The sequence below is a fragment of the Anomaloglossus baeobatrachus genome, chromosome 3 (assembly GCF_048569485.1).
Source record: "Anomaloglossus baeobatrachus isolate aAnoBae1 chromosome 3, aAnoBae1.hap1, whole genome shotgun sequence".
Lineage (NCBI taxonomy): Eukaryota > Metazoa > Chordata > Amphibia > Anura > Aromobatidae > Anomaloglossus > Anomaloglossus baeobatrachus.
The window spans coordinates 17,805,120-17,824,131 of record NC_134355.1 but is presented as its reverse complement, the minus strand read 5'-3'; the positions used below and the strand labels follow the sequence as shown (position 1 = coordinate 17,824,131).

General features: G+C 47.6%; 1 protein-coding gene across 1 annotated transcript in view; it reads right to left on the bottom strand.

Annotated features, from left to right (window-relative positions):
* LOC142297144 (uncharacterized) overlaps window positions 1-19,012 on the bottom strand; it is an 87,576-nt gene that overhangs the window by 31,949 nt on the left and 36,615 nt on the right. Inside the window, exons 4-7 of the mRNA XM_075341419.1 lie at window positions 18,803-18,970; window positions 18,593-18,716; window positions 16,597-17,929; window positions 13,672-13,861 (exon numbers count right to left, since the gene is read on the bottom strand). Of these exons, the coding sequence (XP_075197534.1) occupies window positions 13,672-13,861; window positions 16,597-17,929; window positions 18,593-18,716; window positions 18,803-18,970 (1,815 nt within the window). The remainder of the gene's footprint in view (window positions 1-13,671; window positions 13,862-16,596; window positions 17,930-18,592; window positions 18,717-18,802; window positions 18,971-19,012) is intronic.

Here is a 19,012-nt window from a genome sequence, read left to right as displayed (position 1 = left end):
ATCAGAGTGGTCAAGGACCTTTTACATCCAGTCATAATAGAGCGGGACTTATTTTTGGATTTGTAGGAAAAGGGAGAGTGCCTGGCTATTTAGGTAAGAGCCAGGACCTTTAAGGAAACCTCATCGCAGTCAAAATCAGTGACTTTCCCATTTGTGTACTTGTTGAACATGAGGAGGAGATGATGTCCCTTGAGGCCAGTATCCCAGAGCATCTTACATAGCCCCCTCTGCCTCAATCCAAGAGGTTTTGTACTTTCCATCATTAAGCAATAAAGCCTCAACAGAGCATCAGAATTACCATGACATTGTGATCTTCAGCCTGGATTGGGGAAGTCATCTGAGGAAGGTCCAGATAGTACTTGATGCTCTGAGGAAGGCAGGGTTTTCCATAACCTGAAGAAGTATGCCATGGGGAAGAAAGAAGCCAAATACTTAGGCTATATCCTTGGTAGGCGCAAAATCAAGCCTCAAGTAAATAAAGTGGAAGCAATCCAGAATTGGTCGCAACTGCTCTCAAAGAAGCAAATTAGGGAGTTTCTGAGAATTGTGGGATACTACCGTTGGTTTATTTGGAACTTTGCCATTATAACTGCGCCCCTGGCTGACCTCCTTAAGGATACAAAGTCATCTATGACCAAATGGACTTCAGAAGCAGAGACAGCTTTCCAGGAATTGAAGCTAGCCCTGTATAAACAGTTGGTCTTGGTGGCACCCGACTTCAATTAGGAATCCATGGTCCAGACAAACCCTTCAGAGATCAGGTTAAGATCTGTGTTGTCTCAAGAATTAAATGGCGAATAACATCCAATCCTTTACCTGAGTAGGAAACTCTCCTTCAAAAAGAACTACACCATGTGGAAAAACAGTGCTTAGCCAATAAATGGGCAGCTGACACTTTACGATACTGTTAGGCCGAAAATTCAGATTAGTGTTAGATCATGCGCCCCTGAGATGGATGAGGGAGAGGAAGGTGAAGAATGACCAGGTGGCTTTTAGCACTCCAGGATTTTAGCTTCCATATAGAGCATAGGCCCGGGAAATTACATGGTAATGCTGATGCTCTGTCGAGGCTTTACTGCGTAATGATGGAAGGTACCAAGCCTCCTGGATTAAGACAGAGGGGGTTATGTAAGATGACTAGTAAAATCATGGAGAGGAGATATGTTTCAACGAGGTTGATAGTCTCAGTGATGTAAACCCACAAGCAGGCTCCAGCATGTTAAATGCTCAGAGGGTTAAAAGGCCATGACAGGGTTAGGTTTTTGTGAGCAAAGAGATGGGTGGGATGGCTGTTCATATATGTGGTCCAGGGGGGTAAAATGGAGACCAGTAGATTCAGTCAGCTGTCTGTGTGTATAGAGGTGTGCAGACCTCCACCGGAGTGCTCGTGCTGAAGAAGCCAGATATTTACCTGAGCGGGCAAACCTTGCAGCGTTATATGGATTGTTCTGTTTGTTTCTTTATGCCAGACAAAGGCTTTTTTGAGTTTACTTTTGACTGGTTTATGAAGCCTACATAAACCAGCTGAAGTTTAAACAAAAACCATTCCTGTGATTACCTTGACCTGCATTCGATCGAACCACTACACAGCCCAGACTGAATCCAGCAGAAATTTTCAGTGTCCACTAGTCTGGCCACCACTTGGATGCATCAAATTTTGGCCACCACTTGGATGCACCAATCTGTTGTGTTTTTCTTAATCTCTAATATGCTGTTGGAAAACCAGACTGCATGAACAAATTGACAGGCTTTCTGCAACATAACGTTGACCTGGACCATAAGATCCCAACCTTCACGACCTTGAGACCAACATTCAGCCCTGAGAAAGAGTCTTGAGGTTCAGCTCTGAGAGAGGGTCACAAGCCACATTCAGCTACCACTCCCTCCACAGTAGTGACACCCATTACTGGTATAACGACAGCCAAATCTTTTCCACAGAAATTACTCCGAGGCACTATACCAAGACTCTGGGGTTTACACAATACCCACATCCAGTATCCTGGCATCAAGCACTCCCACCACATTGTCACATCCAGCTTCAAGCACCTGCACTGACCTGTAGTATACATTAGATTTTATATAAATATATATATATATATATATATATATATATATATATATATATATATATACTGTTAGGGCCAGATGGACGGGTAGACCCTGGAGGTGGATCCACTGGGCCGAACTCCCGGATGAGGGAAAGGAGTCCGGTAGCCGGAGCACTGTAGGTAGCAGGACAGTCCGTGCACTGAGAGCAAATGGAGAAGTCCCTGGGACCACGAGGTCACGGATGGTGGTCCGGGTGACGGAGCTCAGGTTCGGAAGCCGTGATGGTGTCAGGCAGGGTCCGGAACCGTTGGAGCGAGATGACGGGTCACCGCAGGGATCCGAGATGGTACGGACTGTCAGGATGGCAGATGGGCAGCGTTCGGGGTTCGAGGTACCGCAGGACCGGATGGCGATGCAGGGTCGGCTCTAGAAGACAGAGAGGTAAGTATCTCATAGAACACAAGGAGACCTGACTCCTAGCTTGGAAAAACACGAAGAACAGGCCCCGCTCCCTTGGACATTAACCCCCTATATACCCTGTACCTGAGTGCATGATTTCCTGTTAATTGACACTGGCCCTTTAAGAAAGGTTCAGTGACCGCGCGCGCGCCCTAATGCGCGTGCGCGCAGCCCGGGTGCCAGAAGCCAGGGCAGGAAGCTGAAGGGAGGACGCAGGGGAGCCGGCCAGGAACTGGGAAGCCGTCGGGCGCCGGGAGCGGAGACCAGGGGGCCTGGGAAGTGCGGGCACCGGAGGCTGGAGAGCGGGGAGCGTGGCAGGTGAGCCGGGGAGCGGAGCTGAGGACCCGGGGATCGGAGCAGGGGACCCGGGGAGGGGATCCGAGGACCCAGGGAGCGTGACAGTACCCCCCCCCACGCCCCCCTCCCCGCAACCGGGACAGGAAGGATTGGATCAGAGGAGTGCCCACGTTCTCCCTGGGCTCCCAGGATCTATCCTCAGGACCATACCCTTCCCAGTCCACCAGGAAAAACTGTCGACCACGTACGGTCTTCATGGCCACGATATCTCTTACCGCATAGATGTCGTCCTCAGCAATAGGAGGAGGGGCCGGACTGGCGGCAGCGGAGAAGGGACCAAGGACAACCGGCTTGAGCAGAGAGACGTAAAAGGAGTTGGGTATTCTCATCGTGGCCGGGAGCTGCAGTTTGTAGGAGACCTCATTGATCTTGCCGAGGACTTTAAATGGTCCGATGTAGCGAGGTCCCAGCTTGTAGGATGGTATCTTCAGTCGGATGTATTTGGAAGCAAGCCAGACGAGATCTCCCGGAGAGAAACACGGAGGATCCAGACGTCTCTTTTCCGCATGTCTCTTCATCCGCAGGGAGGCACGTGCAAGGGAGGCCTTAACTGAGTCCCAAATGGATGTAAAGTCACGGAGTACTGCATCAGCAGCAGGGATGTCCGAGGAAGAGGATACAGGCAAAGGGACAGACGGCTGAAGTCCGTAGACGACATGGAAGGGAGAACTGGAGGAGGACTCACTGACGTGGTGATTATGGGAGAATTCAGCCCAAGGAAGAAGCGTGGACCAATCGTCATGATGGGCGTTCACGTAGTGACGCAAGAAAGAGGTCAATATCTGATTGATCCGTTCCACTTGGCCATTCGACTGAGGATGGTAGGCTGAGGAGAAGTCCAGAGTCACTCCCAGATGTTTGCAGAGAGCCCTCCAGAAGCGGGAGGTGAACTGGGTTCCTCTGTCGGACACTATGTGTGATGGAAAGCCATGCAAGCGGAAGATGTGCTGTATATAGGCGTCCGCGAGTTCCTGAGCAGAGGGCAGTCCAGCCATAGGAACGAAATGGGCCATTTTAGAGAACCGATCCACCACGACCCATATGACTGTGTGTCCGGAGGATAATGGCAAGTCCGTAATAAAGTCCATCGCTATGTGTTGCCAGGGAACTGAGGGTATGGGCAGAGGCAGAAGACGGCCGTATGGCAGGTGTTTGGGTGTCTTGTTCCTGGCACAGGAGGAGCAGGCAGAGACAAAAGAGGCGACGTCCGTGCGCAGGGATGGCCACCAGTAATGACGTACAATAGCGCTCCATGTTTTCTTCTAACCTGCATGACCGGCTGTTTTCGAGGCATGGCCCCAGTGTAACACTTTTTGCCTGTCAGCCTCAGAGACATAAGTCTTCCCAGGTGGTATCTGGGCCAGGGTGACAGGAGCCACCGGAATAATCTTGCTTGGACAGATGATGGGTTGAGATGTCTCTTCCTCCTGTTCCAGGGGCACGAAAGACCTAGACAAGGCATCAGCGCGTACATTCTTGTTCGCGGGTCGGAAATGAAGCTGGAAGTCGAACCGGGCAAAGAACAAGGACCACCTGGCTTGCCGTGGGTTCAGTCGCTGAGCAGTCCGCAGGTATTCCAGGTTTTTGTGGTCCGTGTAAACAATGACAGGGTACACTGCTCCTTCCAGAAGATAGCGCCATTCCTCCAGAGCCAGTTTGACCGCTAATAGCTCTCGGTCACCGATGGTGTAATTGCGTTCAGGCGCGGAGAAGCTCTTGGAGAAGAAACCGCACGTCACCATCTTCCCGGAGGAGGACTTCTGCATGAGCACTGCTCCGGCTCCCGAGGAGGAGGCATCCACCTCCAAGGTGAACTGGCGGTTTAACTCTGGACGGTGGAGTACAGGAGAGGAGGCAAAGGCTCGCTTTAGAGCGCCAAACGCGGCGTCGGCCGCAGGTGACCAGTCCTTTGGATTAGCCCCCTTCTTGGTCAAGGCGGAGAGAGGAGCAGTCAGAGCCGAGAAGTGAGGAATGAACTGGCGGTAATAGTTAGCGAATCCCAGAAAACGTTGGATTGCCTTCAGTCCAGAAGGAGGAGGCCAGTTGAGAATGGAGGAGACCTTCTTGGGATCCATCTGCAGTCCGGTATCGGTGATGAGGTACCCCAGGAAGGGGAGAGAAGACTGTTCGAAGACACACTTCTCGTACTTGGCGTACAGACGATTCTCTCTCAGTCGTTGTAGAACCAGTTGCACGTTCTCTCGGTGGGTCTGGAGGTCCGGAGAGAAGACAAGGATGTCATCCAGATATACCACCACACAGACGTAGAGAAGGTCCCGAAACACATCGTTCACTAATTCTTGGAAGACTGCTGGTGCGTTGCACAGGCCGAAGGGCATCACGCAGTATTCATAGTGCCCATCGCGAGTGTTGAACGCGGTCTTCCATTCATCCCCTGAACGGATACGGACCAGGTTGTAGGCACCCCGAAGATCCAACTTGGTGAACACACGAGCTCCTCTGAGCCGATCAAACAATTCGGGGATGAGCGGCAGGGGGTACTTGTTTTTCACGGTGATCAGGTTCAATCCCCGGTAGTCTATACATGGGCGTAGGTCGCCCTCTTTCTTCTTTACGAAGAAGAAGCCTGCTCCAGCAGGAGAGGAGGATCTCCGGATGAATCCCTTAGCCAGGCTCTCTGTGATGTACGTAGACATAGCCCTTGTTTCGGCTGGAGATAGTGGATATATCCGTCCTCGAGGTGGTGTAGTTCCCGGGAGCAGGTCAATGGCACAATCGTAAGGACGATGTGGCGGGAGTACTTCGGACTCCTTCTTATCAAAGACGTCCACGAAGGACCAATAGGCTGAAGGCAGTCCCGGTAGGGACTCGGGAACCGGAGGTCGCCGGATGGGTTGTATGGTCTTCAGACATCTCTCATGGCAAGAAGACCCCCATCGAGTGATATCGCCAGTGCCCCAGCTGACTGAAGGCTCGTGTGTCCGCAACCAGGGAAGTCCCAGCAGGATTTGATGTGACATGTGTGGGAGGACGTAGAGAGCGATGTTCTCGGTGTGCAGAGCACCGATACGCAGTTCAAGCGGCTTGGTGATCCAGGAGATGGTGTCAGAGAGGGATCTCCCATCCACAGAGGCAATCACTAGGGGCTTGTCGAGTGGAGTAACAGGCACCTGGTACTTGTCCACCGTGGCCTGCTGGATGAAATTGCCTGCTGCCCCAGAATCGAGGTACGCCTCAGCCGTAAACCGCGTCTCTCCCGTTGTCACTTGCACAGTCCATGTAACTGGGTCTGAGAGAGTTCCAGCACCTAGGGTGGCCTCTCCTACCAACCCTAGGCTTTGGAGTTTCCCGGCCTCTCTGGACAGGCGCGTAGCAGGTGTGTGCCCTCTCCGCAGTAAAAGCAGAGACCCTTGGCGAGCCGCTCTGCTCGACGTTGTTCCGACTGTCGCACACGGTCGATCTGCATGGGCTCATGGACGGAGACACCAGAGGCCGTTGACTGGAGTACGGTGGGCTTCGGTGGAGGAGAGGAATGCCTTACCGGATGTCTCTCACGGGACAGTTCTTTGGACCGCTCCTGAAAGCGTATGTCCACTCGAGTCGCTAGGGTAATCAGGGCGTCCAGAGTGGACGGTACATCACGTCCAGCCAGCTCATCTTTGATTCGACCCGATAGTCCTTCCCAGAAGGCGGCGGTTAGGGCCTCGTTATTCCACCCAAGTTCTGAAGCCAAGGTGCGGAAACGGATGGCGTATTGACCCACCGTCAGTGTTCCCTGACGTAACCGGAGAAGTGAAGACGCAGACGCGGAGGCGCGTCCGGGTTCGTCAAAAGTGCTGCGAAAGGCCTGCAGGAACTCCTGGAGGTTCTTGGTCATAGGTTCCTCCTTCTCCCACAAGGGGTTCATCCACGCCAGTGCCTCGCCCTCTAGGTGAGACACGATGAAGGCGACCTTGGCTTGGTCGGAGGCAAACAGATGTGGCAGCTGCGTGAAATGGAGGGAGCATTGGTTTATAAACCCTCTGCAGGTCTTGGGATCTCCGGCGTACCGGGGTGGTGAGGCCAAACGCAGTCTGGAAGCATCCGAAGAGGGGGCCACGGGAGCGGGGGTCGTGGCTTGACTAGTGGAGGCTCGGGATGTCGAAGACGTGACTGCCACTTGTAGCGTGGTCAGGCGGGTGTCCACGGAAGTCATAAAGTTCAGCATGCGGGTCTGGACTTCACGCTGGCGTTGGAGTTCCTCATGCAAGGCCGCTAGTGCTTCGGCGGGATCCATGGCCTGTTCTTACTGTTAGGGCCAGATGGACGGGTAGACCCTGGAGGTGGATCCACTGGGCCGAACTCCCGGATGAGGGAAAGGAGTCCGGTAGCCGGAGCACTGTAGGTAGCAGGACAGTCCGTGCACTGAGAGCAAATGGAGAAGTCCCTGGGACCACGAGGTCACGGATGGTGGTCCGGGTGACGGAGCTCAGGTTCGGAAGCCGTGATGGTGTCAGGCAGGGTCCGGAACCGTTGGAGCGAGATGACGGGTCACCGCAGGGATCCGAGATGGTACGGACTGTCAGGATGGCAGATGGGCAGCGTTCGGGGTTCGAGGTACCGCAGGACCGGATGGCGATGCAGGGTCGGCTCTAGAAGACAGAGAGGTAAGTATCTCATAGAACACAAGGAGACCTGACTCCTAGCTTGGAAAAACACGAAGAACAGGCCCCGCTCCCTTGGACATTAACCCCCTATATACCCTGTACCTGAGTGCATGATTTCCTGTTAATTGACACTGGCCCTTTAAGAAAGGTTCAGTGACCGCGCGCGCGCCCTAATGCGCGTGCGCGCAGCCCGGGTGCCAGAAGCCAGGGCAGGAAGCTGAAGGGAGGACGCAGGGGAGCCGGCCAGGAACTGGGAAGCCGTCGGGCGCCGGGAGCGGAGACCAGGGGGCCTGGGAAGTGCGGGCACCGGAGGCTGGAGAGCGGGGAGCGTGGCAGGTGAGCCGGGGAGCGGAGCTGAGGACCCGGGGATCGGAGCAGGGGACCCGGGGAGGGGATCCGAGGACCCGGGGAGCGTGACATATACATACATACATATACTAGCTGTACTACCCGACTTCGCCCGGGTTAATAACTGTTGTTAATAAAATAGAATGTATTAACAAAAATGTATTCTGCACCCAAAAAACACAAAACAAATAGATATAAATGTAATTATTAAAAGGCAAAAACTAAGCTAATAGAAGCATTTCACAACATATATTTCAACACCACAGATATTCCTCACAGATTTGACTAAATTGGCCAAGTAATGTGCTCCGTCTGTCTCTTTCCAGGTCTGTCTCTTTCCCCGTCTGTCTCTTTCCCCGTCTGCCTGTGTCTGTCTCTTTTTTTGTCTGTTTCTATCGCTGTTTCTTTCCCCATCTGTATCTTTCTAGGTCTGTCTCTTTCTAGGTCTGTCTCTTTCCCAGGTCTGTTTCTTTCCCCGTCTGTCTCCCCGTCTTTTTGTCTGTCTTTTTCCTGTCTGTCTCTGTCCCTGTCTGCATGTCTGTCTGTCTCTTTCCAGGTCTGTCTCTGTCTGTCTCTTTCCCCGTCTGTCTCTGTCTCTCTATCTCTCTGTCTCTTTCCCTGTCTCTTTCCCTGTCTGTCTCTCTCTGTCTCTCTATCCGTCTCCCCACCGACATCTTATTACCTCCCATATAAGCTTCTTATACTATGTCTTTTGTTCCTATAGCAACCAATCACAGCTCCTACTAATAACCTGTAGTTCCAGGCTCCATTTACTTTAATGGAGGCATGTTTTTTTGAGAGTATTTACTGTCAAAACATAGTCTACGACGTTCCCTGGGTCACATGAGGTGTCTGTGCAAAATTTCGGGATTGTAAATGCGACGGTGCGGATACACTTTTCGTTTCACTTTTTCCCCATTATGTAGATAGGGGCAAAATTGATTGGTAAATTGGAACGCGCGGGGTTAAAATTTCGCCTCACAATATAGCCTATGACGCTCTTGCGGTCCAGACATGTGAGTGTGGAAAATTTTGTGGCTGTAGCTGCGACGGTGCAGATGCCAATCCCGGACATATACATACATACATACATGCACACATTCAGCTTTATATATTAGATATATCTTGTCTCCAGTTTACCATACTTATCTTATCTCTAAACCACCCAGTAGATGTGCGTGCAGATCTGCTTTTCTGAGAAAAGCAGAAAACATAGCTGCCCTCGCGCGTGCCGGTGAGCTAAATGCGCAGGTGCGAGATTATGGTCAGCGCTGCACATGACCTCACCAGCGTCATCCTCGTACCCGACCATAATCTCGCACCTGCGCATTTAGCTCACCGGCACGCACGAGGGCAGCTATGTTTTCTGCTCTGCCCATGATATGGCACAGCAAACTGCGCCTGCACGAGCCGATGTAACTGCACAAGCGCGAGATTTGAAAATGCAACGAGGATGATGATGGAGGCATCATCACGTCAATCAAGAAAAGCGGACGGCGAACAACGGCAGGAGGGGGGACGGGAGCAGAAAATGAGCCCGCCCTTCTGAGCCACACAGGTAATTAGCATATGTAGGGGTCATGTTTTATAAATTTATTTTTGGGGTCTGGAAGGGGGTGCACGGTGCACCTTCATAGAATGCAGCCCAGGAGCAGCAGAGGGTGACACTTTTAGTTTACTAGTGAAAATTCTGGTGACAGATTCCCTTTAAAATGTATTGATCAGGTGATGTTTTGTAAGTGAGCCATCTAGGTGAGTATTAATGGCCAAAAACTGTGTTTTGAGAGTGTTGAATTTCAACCCTTTGTCAAATCCCACCTGAAAGAACTGTAATATTGAGGCTATCGATTGTTTTTATCTGCCTCCTCTGAAGAACACCACACATTATAGATTCTCCATATTCTTCTTTAAACCTTCAGTGATGCAGGCCTTCTAGCTGCGGACAAGGTGACTATGACCTGCCCCGGAAGATCGTAGGTGGCTAAATTCTCCCGGACAATCTTCATGCTGTTAGATGCAATCCGGCTGGATCTGGGTGAAAGTTGTTTCTGTGGACCAGAAGGTCTGGTGCAGGCAGTAGCTTCCAAAATCTTCCTCTCGATAGATACTACCCAAGAGGAAACCAATTTCTTTGAGACCAAAAGGGAATGATTGCTAGTACTTCCGATCGCTACTTCTCGATCTTGTTCGTATGTTTAGAATTAACAGTAGAGGAGGGAAGATGTAGATCAGCATGCCTGGCCATGAGAGAGAGAAGCCGTCCAGAGCCCATGGATGATTGCTTCTTTGGAGAGAACAAAACCATAAGGTCTTCACATTCTGTCGCGTTGCCATTGCATTCAAATCAGGGGAGTCCATTTACGTCATGATCTGATAGATTATTTAGTTGCTAAGATGCCATTCCCCTGGAGGAACCTTGTTGCAGCTCAACCAATCGACTCTCACATTGTAGATCCCTGGTACATGGACCGCTGAGATACTGCAGAGATTTTTCTCTGCCCAGACAAAGATCTGGTGACATTCCGCTGCTAATGAGGCACTCCTGGTTCCCTTCTGCTTGTTGATATAATAAACTGAGGCTAGATTTTTGGAGCAGACTACTACAGCTTGCTGGTATACAAGATGTTGAAAATGAAGACATGCTAGCCTTATAGCTCTTAGTTCTTTGAGGTTGGATGACAGGTGACCCTCTTGGCTCAACCAGGGCTTCTGAACCCAGCGGTTGCCAACATGGGCACCCAAAGCCAAGTTTGATGTATCCAAGGTGAGTATCAATGAATGACTAGAGAGAAGCAACCTTCCCCGAAATAGACAAGTTGAGGACAACCACCAACATAGATCTTTCCCGGTAGACCGGGGGAGATGCACTAGGGATAATAGCAAGGTATGGCTCTTGAAGCATCTCAGAACAGCTTTTGAAGAGCGCAAAACTAATGCTTGGCTCATTGAACTACATCTAGAGATGAGCTCAACGTTCCCAGGATTATCATTGCCGCTCTGAGGATAACTTGGGAAGAGCGAACCAGCTGAGAGATCTTGCTCTGAAGATTCTGAATCCTATCTCTGTGTTATTGAAAGATAACAGGAATCTATGACAAACCAGAGGAATTTCAACTTCCTTGAAAGCAACAGCTGCGACTGTGCCCGGTTGAGTTGAAAACCATGAGAGGCCAGCAAACACAGCTTTTTGCAGATACTGCCTCAGCTGTACTTCGAAGGGGGCCTTTAGTAACTAGTCGTCTAAGTAAGGGATTACATACAGTGCCTACAAGTAGTATTCAACCCCCTGATTTATCAGGTTTACACATTCGAAATTAACTTGGCATTGTGACATTTGGACTGTAGATCAGCCTGGAAGTGTGAAATGCACTGCAGCAAAAAAGAATGTTATTTCTTTTTTTTTTTTTTTTTTTAAATTGTGAAAAGTTTATTCAGAGGGTCATTTATTATTCAACCCCTCAAACCACAAGAATTCTGTTTGGTTCCCCTAAAGTATTAAGAAGTATTTCAGGCACAAAGAACAATGAGCTTCACATGTTTGGATTAATTATCTCTTTTTCCAGCCTTTTCTGACTAATTAAGACCCTCCCCAAACTTATGAACAGCACTCATACTTGGTCAACATGGGAAAGACAAAGGAGCATTCCAAGGCCATCAGAGACAAGATCGTGGAGGGTCACAAGGCTGGCAAGGGGTACAAAACCCTCTCCAAGGAGTTGGCCCTACCTGTCTCCACTGTTGGGAGCATCATCCGGAAGTGGAAGGCTTATGGAACTACTGTTAGCCTTCCACGGCCTGGACAGCCTTTGAAAGTTTCCACCCGTGCCGAGGCCAGGCTTATCCGAAGAGTCAAGGCTAACCCAAGGACAACAAGGAAGGAGCTCCGGGAAGATCTCATGGCAGTGGGGACATTGGTTTCAGTCAATACCATAAGTAACGTACTCCACCGCAATGGTCTCCGTTCCAGACAAGCCCGTAAGGTACCTTTACTTTCAAAGCGTCATGTCAAGGCTCGTCTACAGTTTGCTCATGATCACTTGGAGGACTCTGAGACAGACTGGTTCAAGGTTCTCTGGTCTGATGAGACCAAGATCGAGATCTTTGGTGCCAACCACACACGTGACGTTTGGAGACTGGATGGCACTGCATACGACCCCAAGAATACCATCCCTACAGTCAAGCATGGTGGTGGCAGCATCATGCTGTGGGCCTGTTTCTCAGCCAAGGGGCCTGGCCATCTGGTCCGCATCCATGGGAAGATGGATAGCACGGCCTACCTGGAGATTTTGGCCAAGAACCTCCGCTCCTCCATCAAGGATCTTAAGATGGGTCGTCATTTCATCTTCCAACAAGACAACGACCCAAAGCACACAGCCAAGAAAACCAAGGCCTGGTTCAAGAGGGAAAAAATCAAGGTGTTGCAGTGGCCTAGTCAGTCTCCTGACCTTAACCCAATTGAAAACTTGTGGAAGGAGCTCAAGATTAAAGTCCACATGAGACACCCAAAGAACCTAGATAACTTGGAGAAGATCTGCATGGAGGAGTGGGCCAAGATAACTCCAGAGACCTGTGCCGGCCTGATCAGGTCTTATAAAAGACGATTATTAGCTGTAATTGCAAACAAGGGGTATTCCACAAAATATTAAACCTAGGGGTTGAATAATAATTGACCCACACTTTTATGTTGAAAATTTATTAAAATATAACTGAGCAACATAACTTGTTGGTTTGTAAGATTTATGCATCTGTTAATAAATCCTGCTCGTTTGAAGTTTGCAGGCTCTAACTTATTTGCATCTTATCAAACCTGCTAAATCTGCAGGGGGTTGAATACTACTTGTAGGCACTGTATATTCCTTGCAGTCTGAGTGCTGCTACGAGTACCACTGTTATCTTGGTAAAGACCCTTGGGGCCACCGAGATCCCAAACGGAAAGCAGGTAAACTGAAAATGGTACACTTGTAAACTCCAGAGGACGGCTATGTGAAGAAATCTCTGATGTGCTGGGAGAATTGGGACATGCAGATATGCATCCTGAAGATCTATGGTTGATAGAATATCGCCTTTCTGAGGAATCGACAATATTGATCGGATAGTCTCCATGCTGAATTTCTTCTCTAGGAAACCATTTAGGTAGGTAAGATCTATCACCAGACCACCACCACTTTCCCCTAGGTTTGGAAATATAATAGAGTATACGCTCACTCCTTCCTGCTGCGGCGGAACTTTTTCTAGTGCCCATTTTACAGAAATTATTGCACCAGGTACCATACTACTGCATTTTGGTTTTAATTTACCAGAAAACGGTTGGGAGGAAATTCTTTTACTCTAAAGAATAACCTATTTTGATCACCAACAGGCCCCAGGTATCTGAGGAAGTTTGTACCCAATCTGAATCGAAGCTGGATAATCTTCCTCCTACTCCTGAAAAACAACTATAATAATAATAATCTTTATTTCTATAGCGCCAACATATTCCGCAGCGCTTTACAATTCAGGAGGATCATATACAAACAAGTAACAGTTATAGAAAATACAAAATTTAGAGGGGGAAAAAAAAAAAGACAACCCTGCTCGTGAGAGCTTACAATCTACAATGAGATGGGGGGAAGGTACAAGTGCTTATTTACAATGACAATCCAGCCGTCTCAAGGAAATGGGGGATAGATAATGGCTTCCTGGACCAGTTGGCCAGAAACTTGAGATACATTTGGGTGCCATGGAGTTTGACGTGGGGTTATGTTCTGAGAAGTTGTGGAAGGACTATGTGAATTTAGTTCGGCTAAGGAGTGTGAAGAGGCCGCCCTAAAAAGATGCGTTTTTAGGGTGCATCACAAGGTTGTATCCTTACGAAAGCATGACTTCTTTTTGGTACAATCGCACTCTGACTTTGGCCTGTACTATCTTTTTCCATAAGCCTATTTCTGACTTTGTGGGACCTTCTCTTCTGAGGCCGAAAGGATCTCACAGACATTTTGGATTGAGGGAAAGACATGGCCTTATTCTCCTTCAGGACTTTCAATATGTCCTCCAATTGGTACCTAAACAAAGTTGATGATTGAAAAGGCAAATTACAAAAATAAATCTTTGACGGAACATCACCAGACCATTGTATGATCCATAGAGCTCTTCTTGCAGAGTTTGCAGTAGCTACAGATTTGGACACACACTTTAAACTATCAAGTGACACATCACATAGAAAGTCCATAGCTGTTTTAGACCTGTATGGTCCTTTGTCAAGCCTTTGTCAATGCCAAACATGTTGCCTGGGAGTGCAGTGGATATTTCTTTCCTGCCTTTTTAACTTTTGTGTTCAACCATTTTTGGTGTTTTTTATATAAGAAGATGAGAGTGACGCCTATCGTTTGGATTGTTGTTAATACTGGAGTGTTTTTCCATAAACCTGGAAAGCTATGATGATTGCTCTTTTTTACAAAGACATTTACGGTATGGTCTATCATCAGGGTGGTGCCATATAGAGTTAGTAATATTTCATACCATGTGAATCCTTATGGTCACGCTAGGTACGGGGAAGGCATGGCTATCGCGACAGATAAGGGAAGGGAAATCCTGTGTCTAGGGAAGGGGGGAGATGGTGACCTTTGACCAAATCTTCAGCTGGCCCCTGTTTCCCCTGACCACCCTAGATAGGTTCCGCACCTATGCACTGAGCAGGATACCTGGCCCTGGCTAACCCTATAACTGGGTCCTAGGTAAGTAATGGATGGAATGAGTCAACTCCACTAAGCTCTAAAGAAGACACAGGGAGCACACACAGGGGAAAGCACATGAACAACTTATCTCCAGGATGACTCAGGGAGAGGTACAGCAAAGAACAACAATGTTTCTTCAGATGGATACAAGCTGACTGCTTGCATCTAAGGCATGTATAGGTTTTTAACTATCACCAGCAAAGATCAAGGGGGAATGAGAGTATTTAAGGACTCCAAGAGAAGTGCTGATGATTAACAACTGAAAAGTGAGGAAATCAGCAGGGTCCTAAAGGGAAAGAGATTAACCTCAAGAAGAGAAGAAGAAAATATTAGGGAGCAGTTTGTATAGCCAAAGGCTGCAACCTTCTACAGCCGGACACCACGGGACTGTCTGTCAAGTTTGATACACCCGTGACACTTATAAGTAAATGTTATGAGTCTGAGCATGTTCTGACAATCTTTATTCTTCTATTAGGGGTACTTTGCACACTACGACATCGCAAGCCGATGCTGCGATGCCGTGCGCGATAGTCCCCGCCCCCGTCGCAGCTGCGATATCATGGTGACATTATCATCACATGCACTCACCTGCCCTGCGACGTCGCTCTGGCCGGCGAACCGCCTCCTTATTAAGTGGTGGCGGGTCGTGCGGCGTCATAGCGACGTCACACGGCAGGCAGTCAATAGAAGCGGAGGGGCGGAGATGAGCGGGACGTAAACATCCCGCCCACCTCCTTCCTTCCGCATAGCTGGCGTGAGCCGCAGGACGCAGGTAGGAGATGTTCCTCGCTCCTGCGGCTTCATACACAGCGATGTGTGCTGCCGCAGGAACAACATCGTAACATCGGTATTTCCAAATTCATGGAAATGACCGAGGCTACACCAATGATACGATTACGACGCTTTTGCGCTCGTTAATCGTATCATAAAGGATTTACACACTACGATATCGCCTGCGACGCCGGATGTGCGTCACTTTCAATTTGACCCCACTGACATCGCACCTGCAATGTCGTAGTGTGCAAAGTGCCCCTTACACTAGCTGCACTCAACTTTAAATCATGTGAATTGTGACCCTAAATGGCCCAGCGGCAAGTTCCTTTTTTGCGCTCACTGTTTCTTGCACGTGGCTAATTCTCACTTATCCTCCAAAATACCAATAAAAACTACAGCTCAGCACAAAAAAAAAACAAAACCTCACACAGCTCCATCATTCAAAATATGAAAAAGAAATGGATCTTGGAACATGCCACTGTAAACCATTCTATTTATTTTTCTACAAAAGTTCAGAATTTTTTTAAACCATTAAAATAATAAGAAAAATCCATCGATTTTTTTTGTATCTTTTAATTATACTGCACTAAAGAAATATGTTGACAGATTATTTTTGCTACATAAAACTACAACTTGTTCCATATAAAAAAAAAATCCCTCGCACGACTATGTCAAACTTATTGCACTTGGAAAAAGAGGGAAATCCAAAGCACCAAAATAAAAAATTGTCTGTTTCAATAAAGGGTTAAAGACATATACAATACGAGAATGCATCAGCACACTGCAGTTAGTTAATACATACATTTTTACATGTGTAATAATATTATAATGTATGTTTTTGATCAAAAAGTGTATAAGCCATCCACCTTCGACAAGGTGAACTCATGGATGGTCCCTAGTTCTGGTAACTTAGCTCTTGTCAAAGCCTCAAATGAATGTGAAATCTGACACCTGCCGAGATGTGTATGCGATCAGCAAGTATTGTACAACTGTCCTTTTCTAATTCTAATGAACAGGGCAGATGCACAATACCTGATTATCGTGTAGAACTATTCCCGATAGAGCGATGAATGTATGTCCTCATCTCAGGTTCTACATCATTTCCACTTACTGCATTTTGTTTATAGTCAACGAGTCCTTTATAAGCTCAATCCTGCTCCTGAGCATTCCCACACAATCAGAGCCTCATAATAGTTTGGTAAAAGGTCCCCTGAAGACTTTGTTCTACTTATTACTACCCTGACATGAGTCCCCAAGGGTAGCGTTATAGAGCTGACCATTAAACAGACTTCTTGATAAAATGAAATCTCTGATGCCTAACAAGATCTGATTTCTTGCTATACAATTTCCCACATTGTGGACATGCAAATGGCTTCTCCCCAGTGTGTATTTTTAGGTGGTCAAAAAGACTTGATTTCCGACTAAAACACCCCCCACATTCAGGACATGAAAACGGCTTCTCTCCTGTGTGAGTTTTCTGATGTAATTTAAGATTAGATTGCTTATTAAAGCATTTCCCACATTCTGAACATGAAAATGGCTTTTCCCCTGTGTGAGTTCTTAGATGGTCCTCAAGGTTTGATTTCTGATTGAAATCCTTCCCACATTCAAAACATAAAAATGGCTTCTCCTCTGAGTGAGTTCTCTGATGTTTAACAAAACCAAATTTGTCACTTAAATATCCATCACTTGCTGAACATGAAAATGGCTTCTCCCCTGAGTGAATACTTTGATGATGAACAAAATCTAAATTCTCGCTAAAACATTTCCCACATTCTGAACATGAAAATGGCTTTTCCACCCTGTGAGTTTTTAGATGTACAGCAAGACTTGATTTCCGACTGAAATACCTCCCACATTCAGGACATGAAAACGGCTTCTCCCCTGTGTGAATTCTCTGATGTGCTCTAACACTGGATTGCTGGCTAAAACATTTCCCACATTCTGAACATGAAAATGGCTTTTCTCCCCTGTGACTTCTTAGATGGTCCTCAAGACATGATTTCCAACTGAAATACTTTCCACATTCAGGACATAAAAACGGTTTCTCCCCTGTGTGAATTCTCTGATGTTTGATAAGACCAGATTTGTTCCTAAAACATTTCCCACATTCAGAACAGGGAAACGGCTTCTCCCCCGTGTGAGTTCGTAGATGATCAGCAAGTTTAGCATTTTTGCTAAAAGACTTTCCACATTCAGAACATGAAAATAGTCTCTCTCCCGTTTCACTTCTTGGATAATCCATAGGATTTGGTTTCTTACGAAGCCATGGCCACGGTTTCTCTTCTATGTGAATTATCTGATGTCTTACTAAATTAATTTCCCCCATAAAGGATTCCCCACATATAGAACATGAAAATGGTATTTGATCTTTGTGAATTTTTTCGACCACAGTATTATTAGATTCCTTTTTAACAGGTTTTCCAGGTATTTGTTTGCCAGTCAGTGATTGATTAGATGAAGTCTTCTTGTGGCCAGCATTAGCGGTGGACAGGTCTATGGTGGGAAGGACTAATAATACAATGGGAATTAAAGTAATAGTTTGTGTGGTATTGTTATCTTCTGCTTCAGAACCAGAAAATAAAGGTTGATGTCCACTGGAGCCGGTCATGCAGGTTTCATCTAGGGAAAAAAAACACAAAACAAAAAAAGTGTGTTTTGTTTCTTAAATAAATTACCTAGCCAAAGTAAAATTCACGTGCAAAAAAAAAGATAGTAGACCATTCCATTAAAGGGAACTACCCAGCAGGATTTTCATATATAAAGTAAAGCCAGTGCTATACTTGCGCTAGGATGTTGAATCTAACCATAATTTTTGTTCTGAGATTGGATGTTTTATTTCAGAAATATGTGCAAGTAAAGTTCCAGCAATGCACTGCTATTTGATTGACAGGTGCAACAGTAAGGGAATATGTGGGTCGGGTCTTGCTATCTATTGCCTCCCCTCTCTGTCTGCCTAGCCTTCCTGTCCCTTTCACCATCATAAACATTAATTCTGGCGTGTGCTACATTTCTCATGATTGGCTCATCGGATCTCTACAAAAAAGAAAGTGTATAATTCTTATTGGTGAACGATTGCCTCTATTGTAATAAAAAACAACCGACAGGTAATTGTCAACAATAATAATGACCACACGGAAGACATTTTTCTGAACTTCCTAACCAACTGTAAGAAATAATGGCAGTGATAAATACATTGTCTGTATGTGATGAGCAGATGATGGGGAATCTAGACGACTCTCAGCCCTGTCCTCTCCTCTACAGCCCAGGACGCTCTCCTCTTACCCGGAGATGTGATGGACGGGGGATCCTCCATCATGACTTCCTTGTACAGATCCTTGTGTCCTTCTAGATACTCCCACTCCTCCATGGAGAGATAGATGGTGACATCCTGACACCTTATAGGGACCTAACACACACAATGAGCCGTCATTAGCAGACCCCTCCCCCGGCAGCGGTATTGTATAATGTCCCAGCATTCCCGGCAGCGCTCACCTCTCCGCTCAGCAGCTCAGTGATCCTGTGGGTCAGTTCTAGGATCTTCTGCTCATGTATCAGTGAATGAGGTGGAGGCTCGGTGATGGCACTCGGGGTCCTGCTCCGTCCTCCTGACACACGGGGGGTCACACACTCCCCAGACGACGTCTTCACTACTGTGTGATCCTGTGTATGGGGAGACGCCGGTCACTACACAGAGGCTGAGAA